At 40.4% G+C, this 26,837-nt stretch overlaps 3 protein-coding genes across 4 annotated transcripts; all 3 read right to left on the reverse strand.

Annotated features, from left to right (window-relative positions):
- Nucleotides 1-1,255, reverse strand: LOC107275347 (adenylate isopentenyltransferase 3, chloroplastic). Its single transcript, XM_015774823.3, has one exon. It carries the CDS (start codon nucleotides 1,253-1,255, stop codon nucleotides 269-271), a length of 987 nt encoding a protein of 328 aa, XP_015630309.1. The 3' UTR covers nucleotides 1-268.
- A 3,700-nt stretch (nucleotides 1,256-4,955) lies between these two features.
- LOC4332880 (uncharacterized) lies at nucleotides 4,956-12,487 on the reverse strand. Its single transcript, XM_015777212.3, has 14 exons — nucleotides 12,311-12,487; nucleotides 11,577-11,658; nucleotides 11,067-11,170; nucleotides 10,733-10,859; nucleotides 10,237-10,331; nucleotides 9,812-9,935; nucleotides 9,091-9,171; nucleotides 8,203-8,301; nucleotides 7,958-8,113; nucleotides 7,831-7,885; nucleotides 7,679-7,746; nucleotides 7,385-7,429; nucleotides 6,228-6,395; nucleotides 4,956-5,788 (listed from the first exon to the last, which is right to left on the reverse strand). The coding sequence occupies exons 1-14, from the start codon at nucleotides 12,346-12,348 to the stop codon at nucleotides 5,306-5,308; spliced, it is 1,725 nt and encodes a 574-aa protein (XP_015632698.1). The 5' UTR covers nucleotides 12,349-12,487; the 3' UTR covers nucleotides 4,956-5,305.
- A 6,454-nt stretch (nucleotides 12,488-18,941) lies between these two features.
- LOC9270815 (branched-chain-amino-acid aminotransferase-like protein 1) lies at nucleotides 18,942-26,266 on the reverse strand. 2 transcript variants are annotated; one of them, XM_015777456.3, is made up of 19 exons: nucleotides 26,087-26,266; nucleotides 25,798-25,896; nucleotides 25,267-25,338; nucleotides 25,098-25,190; nucleotides 24,843-24,980; nucleotides 24,462-24,520; nucleotides 24,249-24,351; nucleotides 23,095-23,283; nucleotides 22,895-22,995; nucleotides 22,761-22,815; nucleotides 22,416-22,502; nucleotides 22,244-22,295; nucleotides 21,791-21,876; nucleotides 21,618-21,671; nucleotides 21,431-21,514; nucleotides 21,230-21,301; nucleotides 20,442-20,522; nucleotides 19,628-19,663; nucleotides 18,942-19,300 (listed from the first exon to the last, which is right to left on the reverse strand). In XM_015777456.3, exons 1-19 carry the CDS (start codon nucleotides 26,186-26,188, stop codon nucleotides 19,172-19,174), a joined length of 1,692 nt encoding a protein of 563 aa, XP_015632942.1. In that variant the 5' UTR covers nucleotides 26,189-26,266; the 3' UTR covers nucleotides 18,942-19,171. The 2 variants fall into 2 exon arrangements, with proteins under 2 accessions (XP_015632942.1, XP_015632944.1); XM_015777458.3 differs by having other exon boundaries at nucleotides 25,267-25,343.
- Between the last annotated feature and the right edge of the window lie 571 nt (nucleotides 26,267-26,837).

A 26,837-nucleotide genomic window follows, 5' to 3' on the forward strand; every position in this document is an offset into this window, starting at 1 on the left:
TAGAGGCGCTAGCATTTTATATATTCTGAAAACATAACAAAATAATCTCTTGTAACACTAAGCTTAAACAAGCTCAAAGATACTTGTGTCTCCCTCCCTCTCCTTTCTCACTCAAAATCTCATATCACTGCAGCTCAAAATAAAAATAAATAAATAATGAAATATTGCAAGCCACCTGGCCCAGCCACGCCAAAGCCAACCCAAAACCGCAACATGAGCCGCCACCCACCATGCAAACATGCACCGTCGCCGCGTATCCTACTTAGAGTTAGACCACACCCGCCGCAACGACGGCGGCGGCGGCAGCCTCAGGCACGCCGGCGGCCGCGTCGCCGACGTTCACGTCGACTTTGCCGTTGGCAACGACGGCGGCGGCGGCGGCGGGCGTCTCGAGGAAGCGGCTGACCATCTCCTCGCACGGCTCCCACACCACCTCCCTCCACGTCTCGCCGTGGGGCGCGCCCTCCGCCATGCGCGCCACCACCGCCGTCGCGTCCACGCGCCGGACGTCCCACCCGGGCAGCGCGCTGAGGCGCCGGATCTTGGCCACCTGCGACACGGTGAGGCGGAACGTGTTGTCCTTGATCTCGCGCACGGCGGCCTCGAGCATGCCGGCGAGGAGGTCGTCGTCGTCCTCGGCGCCGGCGCCGCCCTCGCGCTCCGCCAGCAGGTATCCGTGCATCTCGGGTAGCCCGATGGCGCGGCGCACGCCGCGGGTGTAGTCCGCCCCGGCGTCGAACCCGGCGCGGGCCTCGCCCACCAGCCCGCGCCGCACCATGTCGTCCACGCGCGCCGCCGTGTACCACCGCAGCAGGTCCGGCGCGACGTCGGTCCACAGGAAGAGGCAGTCGTACGCCGCGAGGAACGCGCCGCCGCCGCCGGCCACGAGCGCCTCGACGTAGATGTTCGACCCGCCGGCGACGACGGGGAGGCGGCCGGCCGCGTGGACGCGGGCGACGGCGGCGGCCGCCTCGCGGCGGAAGTCCTCCGCGGTGAAGTCGGCGTCGGGGCTGACGCCGCCGAGGAGGTGGTGCGCGACGCCGGCACGCTCCTCGTCGGTGACCTTGTTGGTGATGACCGGGAAGCCGTCGTGCGCCTGGATCTTGTCGGAGTTGATGACCTCGCCGTCGAAGCGCGCGGCGAGGCGGATGGCGAGCTTGGACTTGCCGGTGGCGGTGGCGCCGAGCACGAAGATAACCTTGGGCTTGGTGGACAACCAGCGCCCAACGGCGGCGATGCCATTGCAGTGCTCCATGGCCACACTCGCATCCAAGGTATAGCCATCTTTTTATATCAATAACAATGCGTAGCAAAATCTCACTGATCGGGAATGGAGTTAATGAAAATGAAATTATCGGGAAAGTAGATAATTTTGGATGAGAACGGTGACGGGTTTATACATATTTGAATTTTTTTTGCTATTTATAGCTGAAATGAGAACACGTCCTGGTGTTAGCATGGATTATACCTGGATGTGAAAATGTTCAAATCACTCGAACAGAAAGAGTAGAGATAATTTAATACATATGAATGGCATAGTGATAAAAATGGCCTTTTTTGTGTTACTCCAGCTGCTGTTGTGCAGTCGCTGTGAGCCTGTGACAACTTCATGCACATGATTCAATTTGTGGAGGACCAATCTCGTACTTTTGTTCACAAACTTAAAGGCTCCAAATTTTAAATTTGAATTTAAAGTGAAATTGTCAAGTGAAACTATGGAACACCATAATTTAACCCCCCCCCCCCACACACACACACAAAAAAAAAATGTGATTTGTTTATATTTGAAACTATGCAATACAACTATCTGAATCTTAATAGTTTCGAAACCACGGAGTATCACAAAAAGATGATGATGCAATTTATTTTGAGTAAATTGCACTCACAGTGCACAAACTCACATGTTACGTGAAGTAGATAGAACGACTTGCTTATCTCGTGCAAACTCGGGCCAAAACAATGCACGTAAGTGAAAATGATTCGATGTGGCACTCATTGATGAAATTTAGGTCTATATCCTAGCCCAAGCTGGCTGATACTCTAGGTTACAGTTGTGTAATGAGAGAACATTATGATGTTGTTTATAGAATGTTGATTAGACAGCAGAAATGCAGCAGCTTCGTACAAAAGTGAAAGTGGAAGGATCAAATTACTATGATGGTCTCTATATATTGTGTTGTTGTTTTTTTTTTAATCTTTGCGGCTATTTTATGATGGTTCAAGCACTAAAGAATTAAAATCAAGCAGTAGCTTCTGTACTGATTCAATGCCAAAACTCAGTTGCATCTGAGGGATTTTGTATTCCTATTTGCTCTAGTTCAGTTAATTTGCTATAGTAGTGCATAACACAAGCATGTGGTTCAATACCTAAACTTACATGTGTACTGCATAGATTATTTCTGTTTGCATGGAATGTTTTAGCCTGGGTTTGAATGGACTAGGAAAGTTGATGCATCGGGACGAATGATTGGTAAGTTGTATCTATTTACATCTATCACGCAAGTTTGTATAATGTGAGCATGGTTTATTCTTTATTTATGCCTGAAAATATGTAGTACTGATATCCCTATCCTGAAATCCATAATTTAGTGGAACTCTATCTTAGAGAGTAAAGTAAATATACAGAATGCATGGAGTCTAGTATTACCTCTGCTCTTTTTTTTACTTGTAGATTATAGATTAGAAATTATTGCGGGCATAATTACAGAGCTCATAAAGTGTGTGATTGTTTTTTTTAAAAAAAAAGAAAATCTATATACATATTGCTTAAAATATTTTTAAACAGCTTTTTTATTTGTAATTGATATTTATTTGTGTTTGTACCCTCAAATTATATACCAAAATAAGATAATCCATCGTCATTCATTAAGCCCTTTCAAACTAGGCCTTAACATCCTACAATCCATATTGTTTTTTTAATAATGGATTTTCATTAATCCAACTTATATATCTAGGAAGGATATACACGGCCAAAACATATACAAGTTCTTAGACTCTACACCTCCATAGAGGAAAACATAAAACACACACAAAAAAAAAACTACTAGAAGACTTAGTTTCAAACTTCAAATACGGCATACTCTTTTTGACAACACAAGAGGAAAGGGAGAACCGAAACTAAGCCCCACTGTCCGTCGCCACACCATCTCCACCCCTGCATGTCACAACCAACATCTGCCATCAATTATCATGCGTGCCATTCGCCGTTGTCGTCCAAATCCCCTTACGCCACCGGTGCATTCTGAACGCCCCTAGTGCGCCAAAAAGCCGCTATTCCACATCACCACTGTCTTCCACAAACCGTCGAACCCTCCGCCGTTCCTAGAGCATCTCAGAGCCATGCAGCACGACGAGCACCTACCTTTACTGCCATGAGCTCGAGAAAGATATTCCACCACTGTCCACACCTACCCACTGTCAGATCTTGGCATCGACGCTTGCTCGCTTGGCAGCCATCTCCACCAAGGCTTCGCTGCTAAGAGCCTCCGTTGTGCTAGGCGAGCCGACGACCATCACACCGTCAACCATCCCTGTCATCAACGACCACCATTCTGCCATCCTATCTTGGGCGCAGTCAGATCTGGGCGCTGGAGCTCGCTTGTTGCCGCCACCCCTAGGGCGTCGCCATTGAGAACGTCCACCACCGCCAACTTTATCTGTCGTCGCCGAACCAATCATCCACTGCGGTCACCATGTGCATGAACTAGCCCACCATCATAAGGGAGGGCAAACCCCCCCCCCCCCCCCCCCCCCGCTGTCCGTCACCAGCCCACGCTATCGGTGATAAAGGGAGGGGGACGAAGGACTAGCTCCTGTCTCCGACCAATACCACCGGCACTCATCGCTGCCACCAAGTTCATTGTCATAGCCAACCCCACTACGGCGCTGGGAATCCCTCGTCCGGCAGCCACTACCGCCACCGAGAAACCTCCATGTTGCGAACAAGGCTAGGAGGCGCCAGATCCAGTCAAGGGAACACCGGATCTGGCCGTGCCACCTTGCCGATGGCCACCTCTATGCGTCGCGCCACTCCTCGTCGATTGCCGCCTCGATGCACTGCGCTGCTCTTTGCCGACCGTCGCGCCAAACTCCACCTTCACCACAACCCCTTATCTCACGCCCTATGATGTTGCCCCGCCACTGCCATCCGCGGCTTGCCGATGGCTTGGTTCGGCAGCGGTAGAGTGAGGATGGGAAAGGAGGAGAGGAAGAAGCGCAAGTTGTGACCATATATAATTCACACTATTAGCATTTTTTTAAAAAAAAATAATACTGGTACATTTCTAAAATTTAACCATTAGTATGTTCAGAACGGTACCAATTTGTATTCGAGAACTCATATCGCTATATTTGTCACTGGAAACATGATTTCATAATATTTTTTTATTGTTATAATTTTCATGTATAATATTAAAAAAGTAATGATTGAAGCTAAGTTAAAAACGTTGAGAAAAGTAACCGTGTGAAATTAATTCTTGCCTGTCCTGATGCAATGAGTAAAGGGTGAGTAAATGGTAAGCTAATATCTCCCGGTTCAAAACTTTCTTTTTGCCCTTCTTTTTGCCCCAATAGGGGTGTGATCAGCCTGCTACCAATGTCACTAGTTATATATTTACTCCCTCCGTCTAAAAAATAGGATATGACATATTCTAATACGACAAATTTATAGTACTAAAATATGTCACATCTGATACTGGTTGATTTTTATGGGACAGAGCGAGTACACATCAGCGGTCAGAAGAAAAAAAAATCCCTGGTACTTAACGGGATGACGACCCACCAAGATGTCGGGTCCTGACATCATGGCTCCTGTCAACACTATAAAAATAAGTAAAAACTGGGTAACTACCATCTGAAAATGCTCATTTTAGCTACAAATCTACAATTCAATACTATCCAGTTTTGGCTCCAGTCTTTTATATAGGTGTAAACGTAATGGCCCAAATTGTCACAGCTGGAGCAAAAAATGATCATTCCGTCAAAAATTTACAGCTGCAAGAAACAACGAGTTGGCACACGCACACCCACTTCACACCATATTTGCAAGTAACAAAAGCCTGCCAATTCACCAAATGCAACGCAGTGCTGAGTGAGAGACACATGGTACACAATCAATGGGATCACTACCATCCTAGCTGTATATATACACCACTTGTACAGTATATCCCTTTTTCCTTTCTCATTTTACACGTAAATTAAACCAATCAAGCTGGACATGTGCGGCCAGAGGCGGCAGCTCTATGGCTATATTAACACACAATAACATAAATCGTCAACGGGCGTCATCGTATATCTTTTGCTTGTCTTAGTCATTGTTCTTGAACAAGGAACCCCATTTGTGCGTCAGTCCATCCATTAGGCTGCCTGTCCGGCTCTTCTGTACCACCAGGGTTGCTCTTGTACCATCCTCCCCATTGGCGTTCTGTGTTGGTTTCTGAGATTCCGACGAGGTGGATTTTCCGTTCGTAACATGGGTTGATGCATTGGACTCTAAGGAACTAGAGGTGTTCACAGAAGCGGCGTTGTTTGTGGTGTGGTTGCTTGCACTTTGCACTTCAGGTGACTTTGCTTTAGTACTGCAGGTTGTTACATCCTTGCCAGGAGCATCTGTGGGAGTGGGACGCGCCGAGGTGGAAGATGCATCTGGCTCCAATACTGTCACGGTTGCACCATTGCAACCATTTTCTTTATTTTCTTTGGATGCAGCATCAGATGCGGCAGATTGCGCAGCTTTTGTATTTGACAGTTCAAGATCCTTCAAGGACTCCATAATTGCTTGCATTAGCATCTGCATTTCAGTATAGCAAAAAAGAGATAAACAGCTGATAATGGAAACATCAACCGGTAATTGTGATCCTTCTTAAAACACGTGTTAACAGGTTAAGATTTAGAGACATATCAATTAAAGATTTAGAGAGAAGTCCATATTAACATGTTAAGCTTTGGCCAACAAAAAAAAAGTTAGATGGTTGTAATATTCCCATCCACATGCTGAATCCAATTTTCTTATAGCAAAGCTATCAATAGTTAAATATATTGGGCCTAATCAGCTCCACATCTCCCAACAGGCCAACACAACCATTCTCCAGTACTAGATCTTTTTTTTCTGTGATACACAATGTTTTTATGCATGTTGAACCGTCTACGAGGGTGTCTTGGAAACAACAAAAGGTAGTGCAACATGATGACATGGTGAAAAATCTGAAGGATGTTAAGGTATAACTTACTCTATCCTCATCTTCCTCAGTGTAGGGCATATCTGATAGACTATCAAATGAGTACTCCACATACTCGCCATCATCAGAGGTTGGAGTCAGGAGCCTTCCATTGCGGCCATTAGGAGGAGTTGCAGTAGATACACTAGAAGAGGAAGGACCATTATCACTGTCCATTACCTGTACAAACAGAATCGAATAGCAATCTCAATGCCAGTGGTGATACTCTGAGCATTATATTCTGAAAGCTCAAAAGATTTGTATCATCCACATATATACTGAAAGAAAACTGATGTGTCATAATGATGATACTACAGCCACAATCCCAACACCGTCAAGGATGATTGTGCTCTTATTTGAACAAGATGTATTTGGTATATCCATTCTACTCAGATCCAATTGGCACTACAACTCAGTATTGATTACAGCTTCAGTTGGAAAAAGTGAATAATCTTATATGGTAGTTTCTATTTCAGATCGAGTTATCGACATATCTATTACTAGTATGAGATTCAATTTTCATAGTGCAAAATTATTTCATTTGAATTATATCGATTTCAGTGCCAGTCAACAAAGAATATATTATTTTATTATGGTTAAGTTGCGTGATTTATTAGGAACAACTCCCACTGATATATTAGGAACTTGGCATATGAACATATTTGTGTAATACTCTGCTACCAAACAGAGTCCTAATCAGTAGAATGCACGAATAACTAGGGCCCTAACCCCTTCTATTACTTCTATGCATCATTCTTTTCAGTAAACATCACCTAAGCCCCATTATTCTCTTCCAAACCCACCATTCTCACTTGACACTGGTAGCAGTAGCAGTAGCCCCTATGGAGTCTGGACCTTACCACTGCCACCTCCTCTTGCTCTGAAACAACCACCTATCTCACATTTTTTTCCCGTAAAATATATTAATTTAACTATCCCGAAAATGCAGGTGTCGAATCATTCTACACGTTAAACCAGATGATTCTTGGGAAATCATTATGAGCTAGCATTGCACTTCTAGGTGAAAAGCATCTCATTTGTTTCTTTTTTCTAGAAAGAACAGTGACCATGTGAAATTCTGGTAGTGGATGATCAGGTAGAAGATTTTAAAGAAACGGATGACTTGAATATGATTCTAAAGTATTGAAAAATAGCAAAAAAGAATATACCTCATTTCTGTCAGCCCTGTCTTCTGCAGTGGCACCAGTTGGGACCTGGAGAACAATCAAAAGAAACCATGAGTTACTTTTGCTGCTCCACCTCCACAAAGGAGACATCACTGCTGCCTCAGATATGAAAACTTATTTAGTAATATTTTGATCACCAATATAATAATTCTAGTGATTGACTTTCCATGTGCAGTACAGACAGAAATGACTATCGGTTACTTCCAAGACCACTGGCACAAAGATACAATAGAATTTTAGCATTGTTCAGAATGATAACAAAATGAAAATACCCACCTCCATTCTACTCATGAGCCTTCTAGAACGTAACTGCGCAATGGCATCTTCTGTGGTAGCTGTGCGGGCTGTCCCATAACAAATAGCACATAAGTTCATACTGTTATTGATGCACCAAACATAACTGCAGATCGAGGTTTGCAAAATCATACCTGTTGGTGATTGAGCGAACCTATACTCTATGTCATGTTCTGTATCCCAATGACCCTGTCAGCAGGACCTAAGGTAAGATATGTTGAACATATTGCAATCACTCTAAGAAATGTCAATTTGTAGTACCTGACCAAGGCTTCCATGAGGTGTCAGGAAATAATGGTCATCAGGAACATCAGGAGGGTTTAGCACATTATGGAAAAATATTGTTATGGAATCAAAGTAAAATTGTGGACGGGGTGAATTGTGATCCCCATCGAATTTAATAATGTTTTTGTCTCCCTGCAGATGCATTTAAATCAACCATATATTACTACCTTATCAGACAAAGGAATCATTTGTCCACATTGAAGGGTAAGGTGGAAACTTACAACATAGGATTCATAGATTTTGTCTGAATGATGGGGCAGTATAAAATCATCTTCAGTCGCATGTCCAAACAAAGCAGGAACAAAGCACCGCTTTGCTACCTGAAAAATTAAATTTCAGATATTAATTGTGTACTGATGTATGGTCACAACTGTCACAAATAAATGGAGCGGAGGTGTTTTACAGCATTATCTGATTATCTCAACTATATAAATCAACATATAGTAGTGGTGGAGGCAGTATGCCATCCCACTACCACCACTTGAATATCAGTATCTTCTGTGGATAGATATAAGACTCTATTTGTATGGTGATGTTTTGGTGCAAACTGTACATGTTCTTTTCTAGAGAAATATATATCTCCATTTAAGTTTAGAAATTGTCACATATTTGTTTGGAATAGATTGCAACACACAAGTATTTGGCTATTCAAATAAAATTGCAGTGTCATTCACAGTTGGGAGAAGAAAATGCATGCACATCCTATGAAAAGGTTTGCCTTCCTTTGTTTCTTATTCAGCCTTCTGCTCTTGTTTACTCAAGGGCACAAGGGGGGAATGAAGAAAGAATTGTATATGAAAGCCAACCTAGCAATCTAGGGCTGGGCATCAAAATTGAAAAAGAACAGAGATGCTATAGCAAAAGCTCCTAAAATTCAATAAGACATGCAAAATAACCAAAAATAAGAATGCAAACACAAAATAGAGATTAGAAAAAGGGTAATACCAAAAGCAAACTGAATCAAAATCAAATAAAGAGGTCAAAGATTATGATAAATGAAATCTTCCCCCATGGATACAATGCGTGTAATCTAGACAAGGAGGGGCAAATCACTACACCAGCCAAAACATTGGAGCAACACAATATTTAGTATATGGACGGTAGCAAACCTGAATGGTATCAAGTTCCATGATGTCAAAGCTGGCTTTTCTCTTGACAACCTTTCGCATATGTTGTATTGCTAGTTTCACCTAAGAAACAAACAAAAGTTCCACAATAAATAAGATACAAATATGGGGCCTACCCTTATGACACTGTCATAAAGACTAAGCATATCTATCATCAAATAAAATTAGTACAGTTAACAAATTAAATATAACTGGAAACACCAAAAAACAGATGTCACAATCTTCTGAGAAATGCACAGATGGCTGGAAACAGTTTATGCACCATTGGAACAAATTGTAGTTGCTAACTTGATAGTTGCCATGGGTGTCCCCAATAAGGTCAATCATCCAATGGCAAGACTAGGTTGCTTTCTACACAAGTTCAGTTTGTTTCCAAGTTTGTCAGCTAAGAGATTATAAGAACGGATTTATTAATTCAATGAAAGCCTGATTAGTTGTTTGTTTAGTTTTATTTGTCAGAGAAACGATTAGATATGGATTATCAGCCAAGGATGACATCTATATAAGCTAGCTTATGCGGTACAATGCAGTATGATTGCAAGCATCATGCAGTCACGGTAGCAGGTGCCACAAGGGAGTAATGTTTAGAGCAACTGTTAATAACAGCACAGTAAAGTTAAAGCACATATCAACTATAATAGTTACTGGACCAACAATTTCATCACCGAAAAGCAAAAAGTTCATTTCATCAAATGATGCTTACCGTGAATTTTGGTAGTGGATATTTATATGTATCCACTAGTTCCATCATCAAGTCAACCAGGTTAGAAAATGGACTGTCAAGAACCATTCCAGCAATTGATGGATCCTCTGCTCCATACATCAGACTGAAAAATAAAGATAGCAGATTTCATAAACACTAAAAGGCTAAAATTATATAGAATGATGATGTGTATTATGTACAATAGGACAACGACTGTAAATGTGAGGAGATTTGTGTGGGACTGTGGGTGTTTTTTGGGGGCGGCAGGTGCTACATACTTAAGGATAATATTTCACATACTAAAGGATGATAATCGGCATCACTCTTTTCCAATTAGCAGCTCAAGTATTGGGATAGCAGGTGTCCTAAAAGAATACTAAAGATGAATGCCATCCTAACATAATTTACTCATTTAAAGAAGATACCTTGTTACTGCACCCATTGAGCGGCCCCACAGACCAATACAAGATATGTTCCCATCTGTCCGCAAATGATTGACAACAGCTTTCAGATCTTCTCTCTGTAAAGAAAAACAGATATCATCTACCATTATGCTCTTCGAATAGTGTAAAAGAATTGCATTAGCCTAAAAAAATCTATGCTTGGTGCCTTGCTGGCAATGTGCTGTTACTGAGACAAGCTGATGCAGAATTGAAGAAGAAGCATGTCAATATGATTTCTGTAGAAAGGTTTATATTTCAGTCTCTACTCTCTAGCCCTCCATTTAATAGCTGTTATAATCATTTTCCAGGTTATTTCTTTCTGAACGACAACATGAAGAAATATGAAGTATTCAACTAGCTTTGAATGCACAAAGTTTACAAGCAAACAGAAGGTTTTAAAAAAGAACAAGTACAAACAGAAGGTTTTAAAAAAGAACAAGTATCATATTTATCTTCTATAAGTACAAGAATGACTCACTTCATTCCAGCCTAATGTAACATGTTCTCCTTCAGAGAGTCCAGACCCTGAAAAGTCCAGTGTAAAGACTGTAATATTTGATGGTAGAAGAATAATTGCGGCTTCACTAGCATCGGCTCTGCATCCACTGGAAAAAAAATAATGCCAATTAATTAATGCCTAGAAAATACAAAGAATATAATATATTAGCATATGTAAGGATTATATTTTCGCTTCATTAGGGACGCCACATGTGTAAAAGTATTTTGCTAAAACTGACAACCGACCTATAATAAGCAATAGTAATTATATTTTTCATCAAGTATTTAACATGTAATATATAGTATACCCCTACCTGTTTCCATGACAGTATATAACACAAGGAAGAGCTTTTCCTTCAGGAATCACAACAGGCATGTAGTGGCTACATTGCAATTTCTTGCCCTGGCCATTTACAACCTGAAACAGATATTGCATATATTAAACCAGAGCACCATGAAAGAAACAAGGAGAAATCTAAGAGACTAAATTTATCCTGTTTAGCTGAAGCTCTTTTCTCGTTAAGATGCAAAAACCAATGCAACCCGGTTGGTTGGGGCACCAAATGAAGAGGAAATAAAAACTGATGCCATTTTTTTTGTGCAAATCAGTGCTATTCACCAGAGGCAAGAATTGCTTTTCTAGTTTTTGAAGCAGAGGACAAGAAAAATATGTTGGTATTAAAATTTTGAGACACAAATGTGACAATATGTAGATTTTATTACGTTAACCACGAATACAAAAGTATTACTAAAACGCAAAAAGAAGTAGATAATCCTAAGGTTTCTATTAATCTTTTAGCAGCAGATTGAAGCAAACATATAACCTCCAAATCCTTCCTCTGAAACCATCTTCCTTTCAACATGAATTCCTGCTCCAATAGATCATCATTTGGACTGTACTCAGCTCTGCAATATACCGACATATAACAGACAAGTTAATTAAGTCAGCAACATATAATTTGGGAGTTGCTCAAAGGAACATAACGTCTTGTACACGTGAAATAAAAGGTCACAAAAAAACAATATTAGCTTGTTAGTTCATGGTAGCAAGAACTACTCCCGAAACCGTCGTATTCGGTCAAGTAGAACGCTTTGTTATGCTGGAACGGATGCACACGCATTGCTGGTAAGGATACGCAAGGAAATGCCACATTGATAAGCCCATGAACTACAACATCGATTGACAAGCATCCCGTAACGTAAGCTGATTGGCAAGTATGTCAGCTCACACATTCCTTATTCGCGCTTAAAAAAAAAGTACTCTAGAAAGAGAAATCCACCGACTCTCAGCTAAACAATTTCTAAGAGAACACAATTAAAGAAACCCCCACACATTCGCAGCACAGCAGAAGCCTAACCCCCCACACACGGGGGGAGACACTCCACAGAATCGAGCTGCAAAAGCCCCTGGTCCCGCACGCCCCACTACTAACCCACGAAATCCCGCCGGAATTACGCCCCCAAATCCGGCAGCAACCAAATCGGGGCTGGACGCAAAGCGAAATCCCCCCCACCAGATCCACGAATCGGGAGGTGAGGTCAGCGGAGAGGCTCTCACCTGGGCGGGCGGATGATGAAATTGACGAGCTGGTCCATCGGGAGAGAAAGAGAGAGACGGAGGCAAGGCAAATCTTCGGCGACGGAGAGAGGAGGAGGAGGAGGAGGAGGAGGAGGCGATTGGGAGATTGGGTGCGTCTCTCGATCTCCTTGCTTCCTCTGATCCCCCAATCCCAGCGAGGCCACCACGGCCACCTTCCCTCTTTTTAATTGTTGCTTCGGTTGGGGTTTCCCTTGCGTAGTTTGCCTTCCCCTTTTCCGCCCTCGTCGGCTCACGGCCTACGTACGGCTCGGCTCCGCACGGCAGGCGACGCGACGGCAAACGCAGCAGGGGACGGGAAGGCGACGGGAGGGGGAATACCGGTTTTTTTTTTTTTGCCGTTTTGGACCCTCTGTTCTTTTATTTTTGGTACGATTGCTCCCCTACCGGATTTTTGTCATTTGTCAGTTGTCACACAGTGTGTCACCTGTGCTGTGACTGTGTTTGATGTTTTCACACCGATTGGTGCTGTCTTGCTTGGATTATACTCCTTCCCTATTTTAATAGAATACGCGTTGACTTTTAAACACATGTTTTTATTATTCGTCTAATTCAAAAAAATTTTATGTAAATGTAAATATATAATATATAAATCATGCTTAAAGTACTTTAACTGGTAAAACAACTCACAACCAAAAAAATATATAATTACGTAAATTTTTTTTAATAAAACGAATGGTCGAACATATGATAAAGTCAATGGCGTCATCTATTAAAAAACAGAGGTATTATATATCATATAATTATGTCGTTTTTGTATGCATCTATCTCTCGATTAATTTTTAAAATAAATTTATGTGTCTTGCAACAAACTCTTTGTTAGATAGTTTAAGTTTGTACACCGCAGCAACAATAGGAAGAAGCAACGGCCAAAGCAAAATTAGACTAGATTATTTGTCTTACTTTTTAGCCAAGCTAAGCGATTACTTCGTTCATCTCAAAATAAACAAATCTAATACGGAATATGACACAATCTAGTACTACTAATCTAGATGTCTCTATCTAGATACTACGATGTGTTATATCTCGTACTCCCTCTATCCCAAATTATAAGGTCTATATTTTTTTTACACGGTTTTCAATGACATACTTTGATCATTGATTTATTTCATGTTATGTTCTAGTTACAAATACATCATATTAAAGTACTTTAAAATATGAATCTAGTTATGTAACATATATAATACTTAGCATATATATATATATATATATATATATATATATATATATATATATATATATAGTTAGTATGATTATTAGTCAAAAGTTACCGAGTTTAATTTTCCTTAAAAAAGACACCATATAATTTGGGACGGATAGAGTACTAAGTTTGTTTATTTTAGGACAAATGAAGTAGTGATTAAACAAAGTTAAAGGCCACCTCAATAATAAATATTGGATCAGTTATTGTGTAAGATGCTCATATATAGCCATAATGAGTGATCTGTTTTGCCCAATAGTTTTATGAAATTCATTACACCAAATTTGACGCATGGTATTTCTCTCATTTTTTTACATGGACGCTTAATTACGCAAACCTCAACACAATGACTCTACTGATGGCGATGTATCACACTCGAGATATTAAACCCATCATCCTTGACCAAATATCGAATTACACCGTGATCATTTTGCTTGTGCTGGTTGTAAGTCGTAACAGCTTATCGGAAAAAAAAACAATTTGTATATATATGTGTGTTCTTAGCAGTCTAAAATAAATGTTGAAAAATATACTACTTCAAATAAGTTTTAAATTTAAATTTTAGATGCTGCTTATAAGCTAAATGGTAAACGATAGGAGTATTAAACTATTACAAACATCCTCTAAAGATAAACTAGATGAATATCCCACGGCGTTGCTGCGGGAAATTAATTTACATAACGTGTACACATAAGATGCAATGTAATTATTAAAACTAAAATTAATTGATACTTATGAATTTTGAGCCTAAAAATAAGTAAGATTGCATGGTGTTATGAGAAAGTAAAGAAGAGACGATTTAAACCATAGATCTATCATCCAAAAGCTAGAAATGATTGGGATAATGTGGTTGAATGAGAGAAGAGAGAAATATCATTAACTACACTTAGTGGGGATGAACTATATAAGTATATAGGATTATTACATTACAAACTACTTACTTCCTCTTAGTCATCCGTCATCACATGTCATAGTCACCCAAAACCACATGTCATAGTAGTATTAGTATTCGTGAAGGCACATCCAGACATTCTTTTCATCATACAAACGACCATTTCGGTCACTGTTGTCCATCCTTGACATTCTCATTCTTTCAGCCAGCCAACAAAACCCAAACATAATAATTGAATATCACAAACAAAAAAAAAAATCACAAACAGAGAGGTCTCATGTGCAAAAATAAACCGCCCCTACTGGAAAAGCCTCGGAGGTGGGCCCAGCCAGTGCTGGTGGGCCACGTGCAGGACATTATTGGGGGCATCCAGCCAGCCAGCCCAGCGCGCAACGCAACGGCGCAAGTGCAACTGCAACTGCAACTGCAACTAGGCTGGAGTAATACCGCGCAGGTGGAGACCCCCCGAGACCGACGGGTGGGGCCCACCTGGCGGGGTGGGTGGGTACGCCACCTCCTCGGTACGTGCGGCCGGAGATCTCCCCGTTGCATCCGGGAGAGAGAGCCGGGTGGGCCCTGCACGGTCGCATGGCCCGAGGCTTCCCAGGCTTCGGCTGGGCTGGTGGGCCCACCGGGCAGCGGCCCATGATTGGCTCGGGCGCTTTTTCTGTGCCAGCTGGCGCTGCTGCTCCCTCGGTTTGACCGAGGAAGGTTGACTCCTCGGAGTCTGGAGAGTGGAGACCATATCTCTCTCTCTTCTTTCTCGGCCTCGGTGCATAACTGCTTCGGTCTCCGTCTCTAAGGCTAGGGGTGGGCAGAAAAAGATTGAACCGAAAGACCGAGACCGAGACCGAGAAATTCGGTCATCAATTCGGTCCTAGATAGTGAAAGACTAAATTTTGTTCGGTCAATTCGGTTAGTCTCTTCGGGTAATCGAATAGACCGAAAAGACCGAATTACTAAAAAAAATGTCTAAATGCAACCTACAATCCACTATGTTTAATAGGATTAAACTCTAATTTTCACATCCCTACTTCTTCTAGGCATGCAACCTAATAAGAGTCTTTACTCATAAGTGCTTACGAATTTTTTTGTGATTTTTGTGTTGAAAATTTCCATTATTTCTTTGCATATATGAAAATATTGTTGAATTTCGGTCAGGACCGAGATTGAGACCGAAAAGACCGAGACCGAATTTGTCGGTTCTGACATTTTTGCACTGAAATTCGGTCTTCACTTTTCAAATACCGAAAAGACCGAAAGACCGAAGACCGAGACCGAAATTTTCGGTTAGACCGAATGCCCACCTCTATCCAAGACGGCAAGCCCACCGGAGGCCGCGCCTCCGTACCGTCGCTCGCGCCGCCGTCCGGGAGGGGGGAGATCAACGGCCTGGATTCAACTCAACTCACGCGATTCAATTCCAGCTCTCTATCCGCCACCGATGAGTTGGCCATATGGCCTTCGGGCGGTATTTATTCGGGGAATAAGTCCACTTTTAGATCCCTCCACATCATCAAGTCTAAAATTCGTACATGAACCGAAATATATTAGGGATAACTCATCCCCTAACTCACAGTACCATCTCCACTTTGATTCCTTAGGGCAGTCCCAACCCTCCACTTAGGATGGTGTCTATGGTATTAACTACATTGTCATGTAGGACTTTTAGCTTATGTGGTACTATATTAATTAAGAGAGTGAAGAGAGGAAGAAACTGGGTCTCATGCAAGACACAGCTTCAACACGAGAACCTATGTACTAGACACTACCAAGTTTTGTATTGGGAGATAATAGTGTCTTCATAATAGATGAAGAATAAATATGATTGGTAGAGAAGAGAGATGATGTATTTATTAATGGCCCACTTTAAGAAACCATGGGTTGTATAGTGTAGTTTCTATTGTGATGTCTTATTGACATGGCACCATAGACACTACTTATGGACACTATGGATTGGGACTGCCCTTAGAGCATGTGTTATAGCAGAGGTAGTGGTCACATTTAATTTTGCCTAAACCATCTATACATTAATTTAGAGCAAGTTTAATACTATAGCCAACTATTAGCTCTAATTTATCTATAAACCAATATAATAGTTTATTTATACAATAGTTATCTATTAACATATACTGCATCATTAATATATGGTCACACATCTCATTCACACACAATGTATTGGAATCCGCGCTGCAGCTGGTTACAAATCTGTATCATGTCTTTCTTCTCACTCTTCTCTTCTCCACATGTGCTTACAGCGGACTTATAGCCTGCTATTGTACTTGCCCTTAGAGGTAATACATATAATAGATTGCATTTACTTACACTACACCCAATACACTTGCTACCAATCCGTTTCTCTCTCTCCCATTTTCTTGAAATTTGTGTGGAGGTTGCTCCTTGTACGAGGGGTGGCTCCTCTTCTCTCTCTCTATTCTCTTCTGTCCTCCACATAATCATATGAGTCTACATGGCAAGTGTTGTGGACTACCACATCCAAATTTATCCATATCATTCACCCATACAATATGTCACCTCTAGTATACAAATACCAATGTCTCTAATACTCTCACACCTTTTTTAAAATTTATGTGGATGTTGCCTATTAATTTAGGGGTGGTTCATCATCTCTCTCCTCACTTCTCTCCTCCACCTCATCACTCAATCCAATGTGACACTCTTAGGGGTAGCATATGGAGCATTGTAGTACTTGCGCTTAGTAGGATAGTGTTTGGTTTTTGTTGACATAATGAGTGGGATCCATGTAGGCTCCACATGTCAACAGCCATCCCTTCTCCTTCTTCCTCTTCTCTTACATCCTCCACAAGGAAATTAGGCTAGCTGTCTAAAACCCTTCGTAACTAGTCAACCATAATATCAAATAAATCATTTACTTCTTTAGTAACTCTACCAAGGGCTATAGACTATAGTCATAGTGATTCTCCTATTCATTTTCTTCAACCATTTCCGAGCACCTTATATCATTTTCAAGGCATATGATACTTTGATTATTTGTGGACGATTTTTTTTCTCGTTCAATGCCCCGTCGCTTACTAGCCAGAGCCGAAGTAGAGGCGAGACTAGCCGAAGGCGAGGGCCGGTCGAAGGCGGAGGCGGGGACTGGCCGGAAGCGGAGTCAGAGATGTGGACCGCGGATTGGCACGGGGAGCATGTAGCCGCCGTCTCCTCTCTTGTCTGACTTCCATCACCACGGGACAGCCTCCTACGGTCCTACCAGTGCCCACCGTCCTCTCTGCATCTCCCACTGTGCTCTCCACGCTGCCCACTGCATGCTGCCCCAAATGAGATATGAAGAGAGGTGGAAAGAGAAAGAAGTAAAAATTAGTCCACGTGGATTCCACGTTGACTCAGCCCACCATGTCAGCTAAAATTGGGTATAATATTACCTATGACCTTGAGTGACATGGTATTGTGAGTTGGGGTAATTTCAGGCTCGAAGACAAGTTGAGGTATCAAAAGTGAACTTATTCTCTATTCGGCCGTTCTTACATGGGCTTGTTTGTAGGCTCAGTGGGCCAAATTAAATATGCAGCAAAGGCCGTAATTGGGCTGTTTTTTATGTGGGCTAACAAAAAGGCCCGTTTGTACACAGCATATTTTCACCTGGACTGGACCGTGCGCCGCGGTCAAACATTTTTTTAGCGTGGTTCATCAAACATGATTGACCGACCAAAATAAAACTTAGCTTCAGAGAGATGCAATAACAGCATCATTAGTGATCTTGCCAAATATGTCGCGCTCCAGGTACAGGAGCAAATTCGTCGAAAAAGTTAAGAATTGGTAGTTGATGCAAGGTAGTATTTTGTTGCAGGAGTTCGTTCTATGGATCATCTGCTTAACTTGTACTGGCAGTATCTATGCATAATGCAGCTACTTTTGCTCTCCTTTACTGTTATGTTCTGTGTGCATCCTGCTTTGGCTCTTTGGAAATCTGAATGTTTTTATCATGTTGGAGTAAATGGGATGCATGGACAGAGCTATTTCTGATTAGTGATTACAGTTTACCTGGTTGAAGCATTCCTTTGCTGAGTACCAATGTATGTACCATGTGGCACGTATTTGTTTGGCGTATTGATCCTAAAACAAAAGCAGAAATTTGAATGCCATTTGGGGGGCACTATTATGCTAATGTTAAAATCTCAGTTTAGGGGATGAACCGACGGAGATCAAACTCTGAATAAAACAACCATCTAGGTTTCCGTTTTCTTCACGAAAAAAATTACCAGGTTGAGTAATGGGGTCGAATAAAATGCATAAAGACTTTTTTAAATGACAGTTCATGTTTGGAACACATGCAACTTTACTATATTCCTTTGTTCCGAATGAGGGGGTGGTACCGCACCGTGAAATCCTCTGAAAAGGAATATTTAGTCATTTTCACGAGGCTATCGGCCTCAAGATAAATGCTTTGAACTAACTTTTCAAGAAAAAAAATATAATGCACAGGTCCTTTTAGAAAGGCCACCACAGTGCCAAACTGAGCTACTAGCATTGGACATGTTTATTGAATTCATAATCGTCCACAAATGAAATCTGCAATTTTGGCGAAAACCCCTACTGAGTCTAAGAAAAACAGAGTACATGCTTCATACACATTTTCCAATTGGCACGACAATTTAGTGATGCATCTTTTCACATTTATTTCTCTAACAATCAAGTTTGCTTTATACTGGTTCCGGCAGGTAGACCAGGAAGGCATATACACCTGTTATTCATCGGCATTTCTGGGTATTGTTACTCCAGAACCTGCAGTTATGACTTTGTATGCATTCTGGATTTGTCTTGTGACCGGACCTATTTTCCCGTCACCAATTTCACGACCATCAATCATTACGACCTGTTGTAGAATAGATTATGTCAGCAACGAGCATATGTGCAGTACGTGCCAACACTGTTACAAGTTCGCAGTCTATTTATGCTTGACGTATCTAATAAAATACTAGCAAAATGGAAAACCCCGATTAATAGGGAACACAATTTTATGATAATAACTTAGGTGTAAAATGGCCACTTGACTAGAGTGACTAAATACTCTGGTTTAGAAAACAGAATACATGCAAGTAAACTAGATATTTATTATTAAATTCAACAAAACCATCAGATAGCTGTGCTGTTAAATGGCTAAGGGAAAACATGAGCGCATAGTGCAAAAATGTAAACTCACCGGTGTGATTTCACCCATCGTTCCAGTAGTCCATACCTGCAGGTGAAAACCCCCATTATCAAAATTCAGATTTCAAGTAAATGTTATAGAACATCTCAACATGTCCATCTTATTATAGTAATTCATGAAAAGGTAGATAAGAACTATCTAGTTAAACATGAAAGATGTTAGCATATGCAAAGATGATTATTTTGATTTTTTTTTCAGAAAACAATGTAGGCTCAACTTGATAATCACAATTGCTTCATTCAAGTAAGCAAAATAATACTCCTTCCGTTTCATATTATAAGTTGTTTGATTTTTTAAAGAAAAATTTAGCAACATTGAATATATTTTGATAATATGTTTATAGAAATAAAGTTTGACCAAGTTCATAGAAAAAATTAGCAACATCTAAAATATTAAATTAGTTTCATTAAATCTAACATTGAATATATTTTGATAATATGTTTGTTTCGTGTTGAAAATACTACTATATTTTTTCTATAAATTTGGTCCAACTTAAAGAAGTTTGACTAGGAAAAAAGTCAAACGACTTATAATATGAAACGGAGGGAGTATTGTCGATCATTTCGTTTACTCAGAGGATTACAGTACTACACGCTGTAACGGGGGTTCTATGGTCAAGCCAATTCAGACCTCTGCACATGGCATTTTCTCTACCCTTTTTACCCTAGAAAAGCAGGTTTCCTTAAAACCATAAACACTTCCTTTTTTTCTTGAAAAGGCAGGTTTCATTGTTCCTAACAAAGATTCACCATTGCATAGAGGGAAAAATCATATATGAACTTATGTCCATGAATAAGACTGGAACCTCGTCTGCAGCATGAAATTCTGATAAACTAATGCGACGTTCATGTAACACCAGGCTCTCTTTTACCACAAGATCCATGACCTGTTAATTTCATCCAACATGAAAAATATTAGCATCAGCAAATATGACTCTTCTGATTTTTCCAGAAAAGAAGTTTGTTCAACTTGATAATCACATAGTGCTTCATGCTAACTGAAACCACAAATTTCGTCTTCCTTGCACGTAAGTAGATACAACATATTTCTTGAAGTCATGATGCAGCAAGCCAGTAAAAAATATCTACATGATATAACTATAGGCTTAGGTAAACATATTGTGGTATTTGCAATTTTGCATTCATAGGAAACGAAAAGAAAAAAAAAAGGCACTATCAGTGCCAAACAAAGTAACTCGGTAGATCTCATGGTACAAAGCCACTATCAGATATTTTACATTTTCTCTTGAAGATAATTTATAAAATGCCCGTGATTCAAGAACCTCAAGATATATTATAAAAAGAGGGAGTAACAGAAGTGGTTCCTCATATTCAATATTTATCGGGCCTCTTTGTCAGTAAAAACAAAAATTTCTCTGATTTTCACAATAATTTCCAGTACAAATATAGTTGTACAAGTCAAAATAGTGTATAAATGAAATGTGTATTGCAATAACGCTCCTTGAAAAAGTAGTGGCTGCAATTAGACAGAAAAGTTCTAATAAATTCTCTTCCATGTCATTCCAATGGAGGTATCCAATTTTTTAGATTGGCTCTGCTGATAGTTTTCCAACTGGAACCTGATTAGACTTACAGTTGCACGCGTAATGCCTGGAAGGCAGTACTCAGCATGAGGTGTCAACACAATGCCCTTCTTAACCATAAACTGCAATTAACACAGTGGCATTTTTAGAAAACAAAAGTTATGAATAAAATTGAGGTAAACTCTCTCCTTCAATAAAAAATATTGAGGCAAATTCGAGATATGTTAATGATAACAGCCATGTACACTTACAATGTTTGTTGCATTTGTTTCTGATACAAAACCATCTTTATCTAGCATGATGGCATCCTCAGCCTGTGCAAGGTTACCCTCTATCTGCATAAAAGCATTAGCAACTTAGTGCTATTACAATTAATAAAGGGCTCCATTTAAAAAAATGTATGTAAGGACAGCTATACAAATCTAAAGGATAAAGTACCTTCGCCAGAATATTGTTGATAAGATTGTTGTGATGTATCTTTGAATCTATGCTCTGAAAAGTCGTAAGAGCAGCCAAAGTCAATGTTTATTCCCAAACAGGAAACTAAACAGGATGCTTTGTGAACTTTCAAATTAACATGGATCATGTATATGTTTCCAAATGGACCTTACATTCGGAGAATTACGCCGCGTGGTGGCAGTTACCAACTTTATTCCATGCGAGTTATCATAAACTGGTGGTTTCCACTCTGCAAGCACTGAAAGAACAGGTCTTATTAGAAATTAGCATTATTGCACCCACTTAGTTTTCCACAGAATTGCAAATCATATATAGTGGCATACATATATTTTTCACAATACAATTGGTCAATTTATTAATAGCATACCACCGCTAGGCACTCAAAAGTTGCTACTCTATATCATTGGTTATGTGGTTTTATACCAGCACTGGCCAGCCAACAGTAGCAACGCCAGATTTTCAGTATGGGTACCAAGCACTACAGGTGATTAAGCAGCTAAACCTTCACATTGTCCTACATAATGTCCTTATGCCACAAGGTGGAAAACTGAAAACAAATACTTGGCATTCTCATGCAAGCAAGATAGGACTAGGAGGATGAATACCTATCAAGGTGCATCCATAGAGGTTGAAAGCTGGACTCATTCCAGATGTCACCTGCAGTTTTTTGAAATTGAAGGTAGCGAATGAAGTGATCAAGCAGGATATGCAAAGATGTCGACAAATATATATACTTGAAAAGTGACACTACTGATGAATCTAGGTTCATCTTTTTACCTTCTTCCCACGGGTGAGTGTAAGCCTTATATGAGCATTATTGAACATTCCATTTGCATTGAGAGTCCTAAAGATGGCATCCTTAATCTGCATAGAAACATGCACATAATGGAAGCTTGATTCAGGAGTAGTTCAAACTTCAACATTGGCCCACAGCAATAATCTTTTCATTGGACATACAACTGTTAATATTAGAAACCAAAATTTCAGAGACTATTACTACACAAGCTGAAACATCAATGCAAAAAAGGCACAACAGAACATCAAAGATTCTTAACAAAGATTAATTTGATATTTCTTGCAATGTAACGAACAGTATAGATGAGAGCAGTCAAGTCAAATTACCCAATCACGACTAGGCACATTGCTGAAGGCCATAGCTTTTGCAGAATCAAACAACCTAGATAAAAACATAAGGACAATCTTCTCATATATCACAAGCAGAAAAAAGAATGGAAATACAGAAATAGTTATTGCACCTATCCAAGTGTTCATCAAGTTTGAACACTTTCCCATCGTATATACGTAATCCTTCCCACACAGCATCCCCTCCTTGTACAACTGAATCAAATACTGAAACCTTTACAAGATAAATGATTAGAATAAAAAAAAAAGGAACAACTGCTCAAGTGTGACCATTATAATACTGAGAGCATACCAAAAGTTATAAGTGATGTACCTTTGCACTATCACGGGGCAAAAGCTCATCTCCAACCCAAACAAGAATTTTTTTATTTTCAGGTACTGGAAGAGGAGGATCAGGTAATGTTGGTTGCGGGGATCCTATGGTTTTGCTTACATGGCGTTTCAGCACGTTGTAAAATGGCAAGCTTTGTTCAAGTAGATCATACAAAGCAAATGGAAAAGTCTGAAATCGAATAGAGAAAGTCAATGATAATTAAAAGCTGTACCAAATGTTACACCAACTCACGATGAAATGAATTGCATCTTGTTAGGAACGGAAACTTGTTTGACAGGGCTGCCACTCAATAAGGTTAAACTCTTTTACATCTCAATGGATATTTTGTTAGAATGCATATTTACTTAACAGATCAGCTCTTTTCAAATAAGGTGTTTCATATTTGATGGTTGACTCCTATATGAAGCAGCATGGGGTTCAATGGTACGCAAAAATGTTCTTCTCGAATAAATGGAGTGTACAAATGCCAAAAAGTCCATGATCATGTGTAGGTATCATAATCTATTTAAGGACAAAACCAAGGAATCTATCTGGTGAACTTTTGAACAGCATTGGTGTTTTCTTTTCTTGCTTTCAGATTAGCCATATATGTATGTTTGTTTTCATGTTTGTGGTTTGTACCATTTTTGTAAGTTCAGCTTGGACCTTTCCAGCATCATCACACTGCTCTATTATTTATTCCAAAAGTTATTTCTTCAAACCAAATATCCCTATTGTTTGTATGTTCTCAAAAAGCTAACCTGCAAGAACCATAACATATTCAATACAATGGTGAAAAAAACTACTTGCAAAAAATTAGATGGGATGATCTAGAAATTCAGCAGAATGATCAGGCTATCCAAATGAAGATATACGTACATAACTTCAAATAACTTTCATCTAAGGTATTATCCCCAACCATCTGGTTTTCTCGCTTTAGCTATAACACGTTTGTTTTACAATATCTAAGCACATTTTCTGCAAGCGACCCCTTCAACTCCCTGTTACATCGTCATGTTGCTTCAGAGGTCCTCTGTTCTCTATCTATACCAATGCAATACTTGTCTTGAAAAATAGATGATATGGATACTAACTTTGCAAAAACCACAAGAATAGATGCTGAAAATTGAAAGAAATGTTTGATGCAAGCTTACCAAAGGATAACGGCGTGGCATAGAGAAACCAGTAGACTTGTGTACACTCCTATACCACCAGGGAGCCCAAATACCATCAAAGTCCTTGGGGCCAGCTTCCCATCTAAAAAGGAAGAACAGGCCTTTGAATCTTGATGTCCAACCATGCTTGTTCTAACGTGCATACTTAACAATAGAAAATTTTAGCGTGGTTACCATGTAGAATATACTTACTGGAGCATTTGTGGCTGATAAGGAATACCTAGATCCTCACATAGTCCACTCAAGACAGCCTGCATGTGAAGTAAAAACAAAGCAATTTGCGAATGCAATACAGGAATTGAGATAATGTCATAATATTAGAAATTATCTCAAGGATTATTATTTTTCAATCTAATATGAAAAATCATTTCAGGCCCCCATGATTTCAAAAAAATGAAGATAATATGAACTTCATTTTTTTATTAGTGTAGTATAACCTAGACTAATTGCTTGAGGACTGCAATGCCATGCCCTTCAAAGCAGCCCACTACAAAATAATGGCATGCCACACACTATATTAAGTAGATAGTGTCCACAGTAATAACATCATTGAATATCCAAGAATAGATATACCTCAGGATCCCGTTGTAGATCGTCTGCATCTATCACAGGCGGAGGGCTCCCAAGCTCACACAATTCACTGTATATCGAGACAAGTTCCGCTATGCCGAGCTCAAAGAATGATGGTGGGACGACTTTGTCAAATGATGGCTGAGGTATGTTGAATGCTATTAGCAGGAGGAAATATATACACAATACAGTATGCAAAGCAAAAATGAGTAAAAATGTATGTGTCTATGTGATACTGAAAACAAAAGGCAGTAATACCAGGATATTTAGAGGGTTGCGTATCAATATGAAATGTTTTCCCTTTTTCATCAGGTCACTTGACAGGTTAGGGAGGCGCTGCTTTGCAATGTGCTACAAACAAAAGATTGAGGGATTAAGGGATCATTTATAAATCTGTGAGCAACATCTTAGAAAATAAAAAATCTACCTTGCAGTAACGATATTTTCTCTTCCCTGGCCCAAAAATGACTTCACTGATAACTTTGTTACCATCAGGATCCTGCACTGGAAGTATTCCTAGTGATTCTATTATATAGAAGGCTCCATGCTCCATGCATATTGCTAGTATAGAAATTTATGGTAACTTAGCAGAGCTAGTTTTAAAAAGCACACACAAGGATGGTGCACAGTATTATTTTCGATATTGAAATGGAAATGATCTAATTAAGACATTGAGAACATTTGGACAGAAAGGTCCAGTAGTCAGGGAAGTGCTAGAAGCAACCAAAAAAAAAAGGTAATTCACGAAGCAGGATGTCAAAACCATCTCCCCATCCTTTCAAGTTTCAATCATGTCAGAAGAGCATGATTACAGCTGATTTGGTTCAGTTCCAAACGACCGCTACTTCAAATAAACATCCATTACTAAATGCCGCAAAGATCACGCAACAAAAATTTCCTTCTCCAGTAGCAACGGTAGTAGTGTGATTAAATAATCAAACCATTTGTCAAGGTTTACCATGTTAGACAGAAGCTCCTCGCGATACGGCCTGTCGACGCCGGTGACGCGCAGGAAATTAGCGTAGAGCGGCTCGTCGAGCACCTCCATGTCATCCCTCTATCCCAAACACAAGAATTAAAAAAAAAATCATCAGAAAGCGAAACGGGGGAAGCGAGCCGGCCGTGCAGGTAATGCAGCTGGTTGCGGCGGTGGCCCCCGGTTCGCCGACTCGCCGCCGGCCCAGGGGGATCCCCCGTGCGCAGCGGGGTGGGCGAGGCCGAGGCGAGGCGAAGGAGGAGGCGCGGACCTGGGCGAAGGAGTACATGAGGCTGGTGCTGAGGGAGCGCGGCGCCGACCACGCGTGGATCACCACCGGCTCCGGCTCCGGCTCCGGCGGCGGCGGCGGCATCGGTCTCCTCCGCAGCGCTCTCTCTCTCTCTCTCTCTCTCTGCTCTGTGCTCGGGAGGGGGGAAAGAGTGGCGTCAATGGTGATTGGTGAACCCTTACTCGCTGATTTGATGGGATTCCTCTTAGATTAGCATTAGCATTAGAGCAGGTACAACAATAATAGACTATTAGCCAGCTATAAATATATTTTAATAAGATAAAAAATAAGATAAAAGAGCAGCGGTCTACCGATATATAGACAACTACAGCACGGACTCTAAGACGTAATATGTATATGACAGGTGAAACTATATATTAATAGTATAGTAAATAACTATTGTATGAATTAGCTATTACATTGATTATAGATAAATTAGAGTTGTTAGTTGCGTTATACTATTAAGGTCCCCTTTGATTCAAAGGAAATTCATAGAATCTTTGAGTCTTTATCTCTCCTCAAATTCCTGTGTTTTTCCTGTGGTCTAATCAAACGGTCATTTCTACGTTTTCTCTGTGTTCTACAATCCTCTGTTTTACACTTACATTCATATTAAAATACTATATTTTTCTTATTTCTCCGTTTTTTCATTCCTATAATTCAAAGGGGCGCTAAACTTGCTCTTAACAAGACAAGGTTGGACAGTGGAAGTGGCATACTGTGGTGGTTGATA

Source organism: Oryza sativa, chromosome 3 (assembly GCF_034140825.1).
Source record: "Oryza sativa Japonica Group chromosome 3, ASM3414082v1".
Lineage (NCBI taxonomy): Eukaryota > Viridiplantae > Streptophyta > Magnoliopsida > Poales > Poaceae > Oryza > Oryza sativa.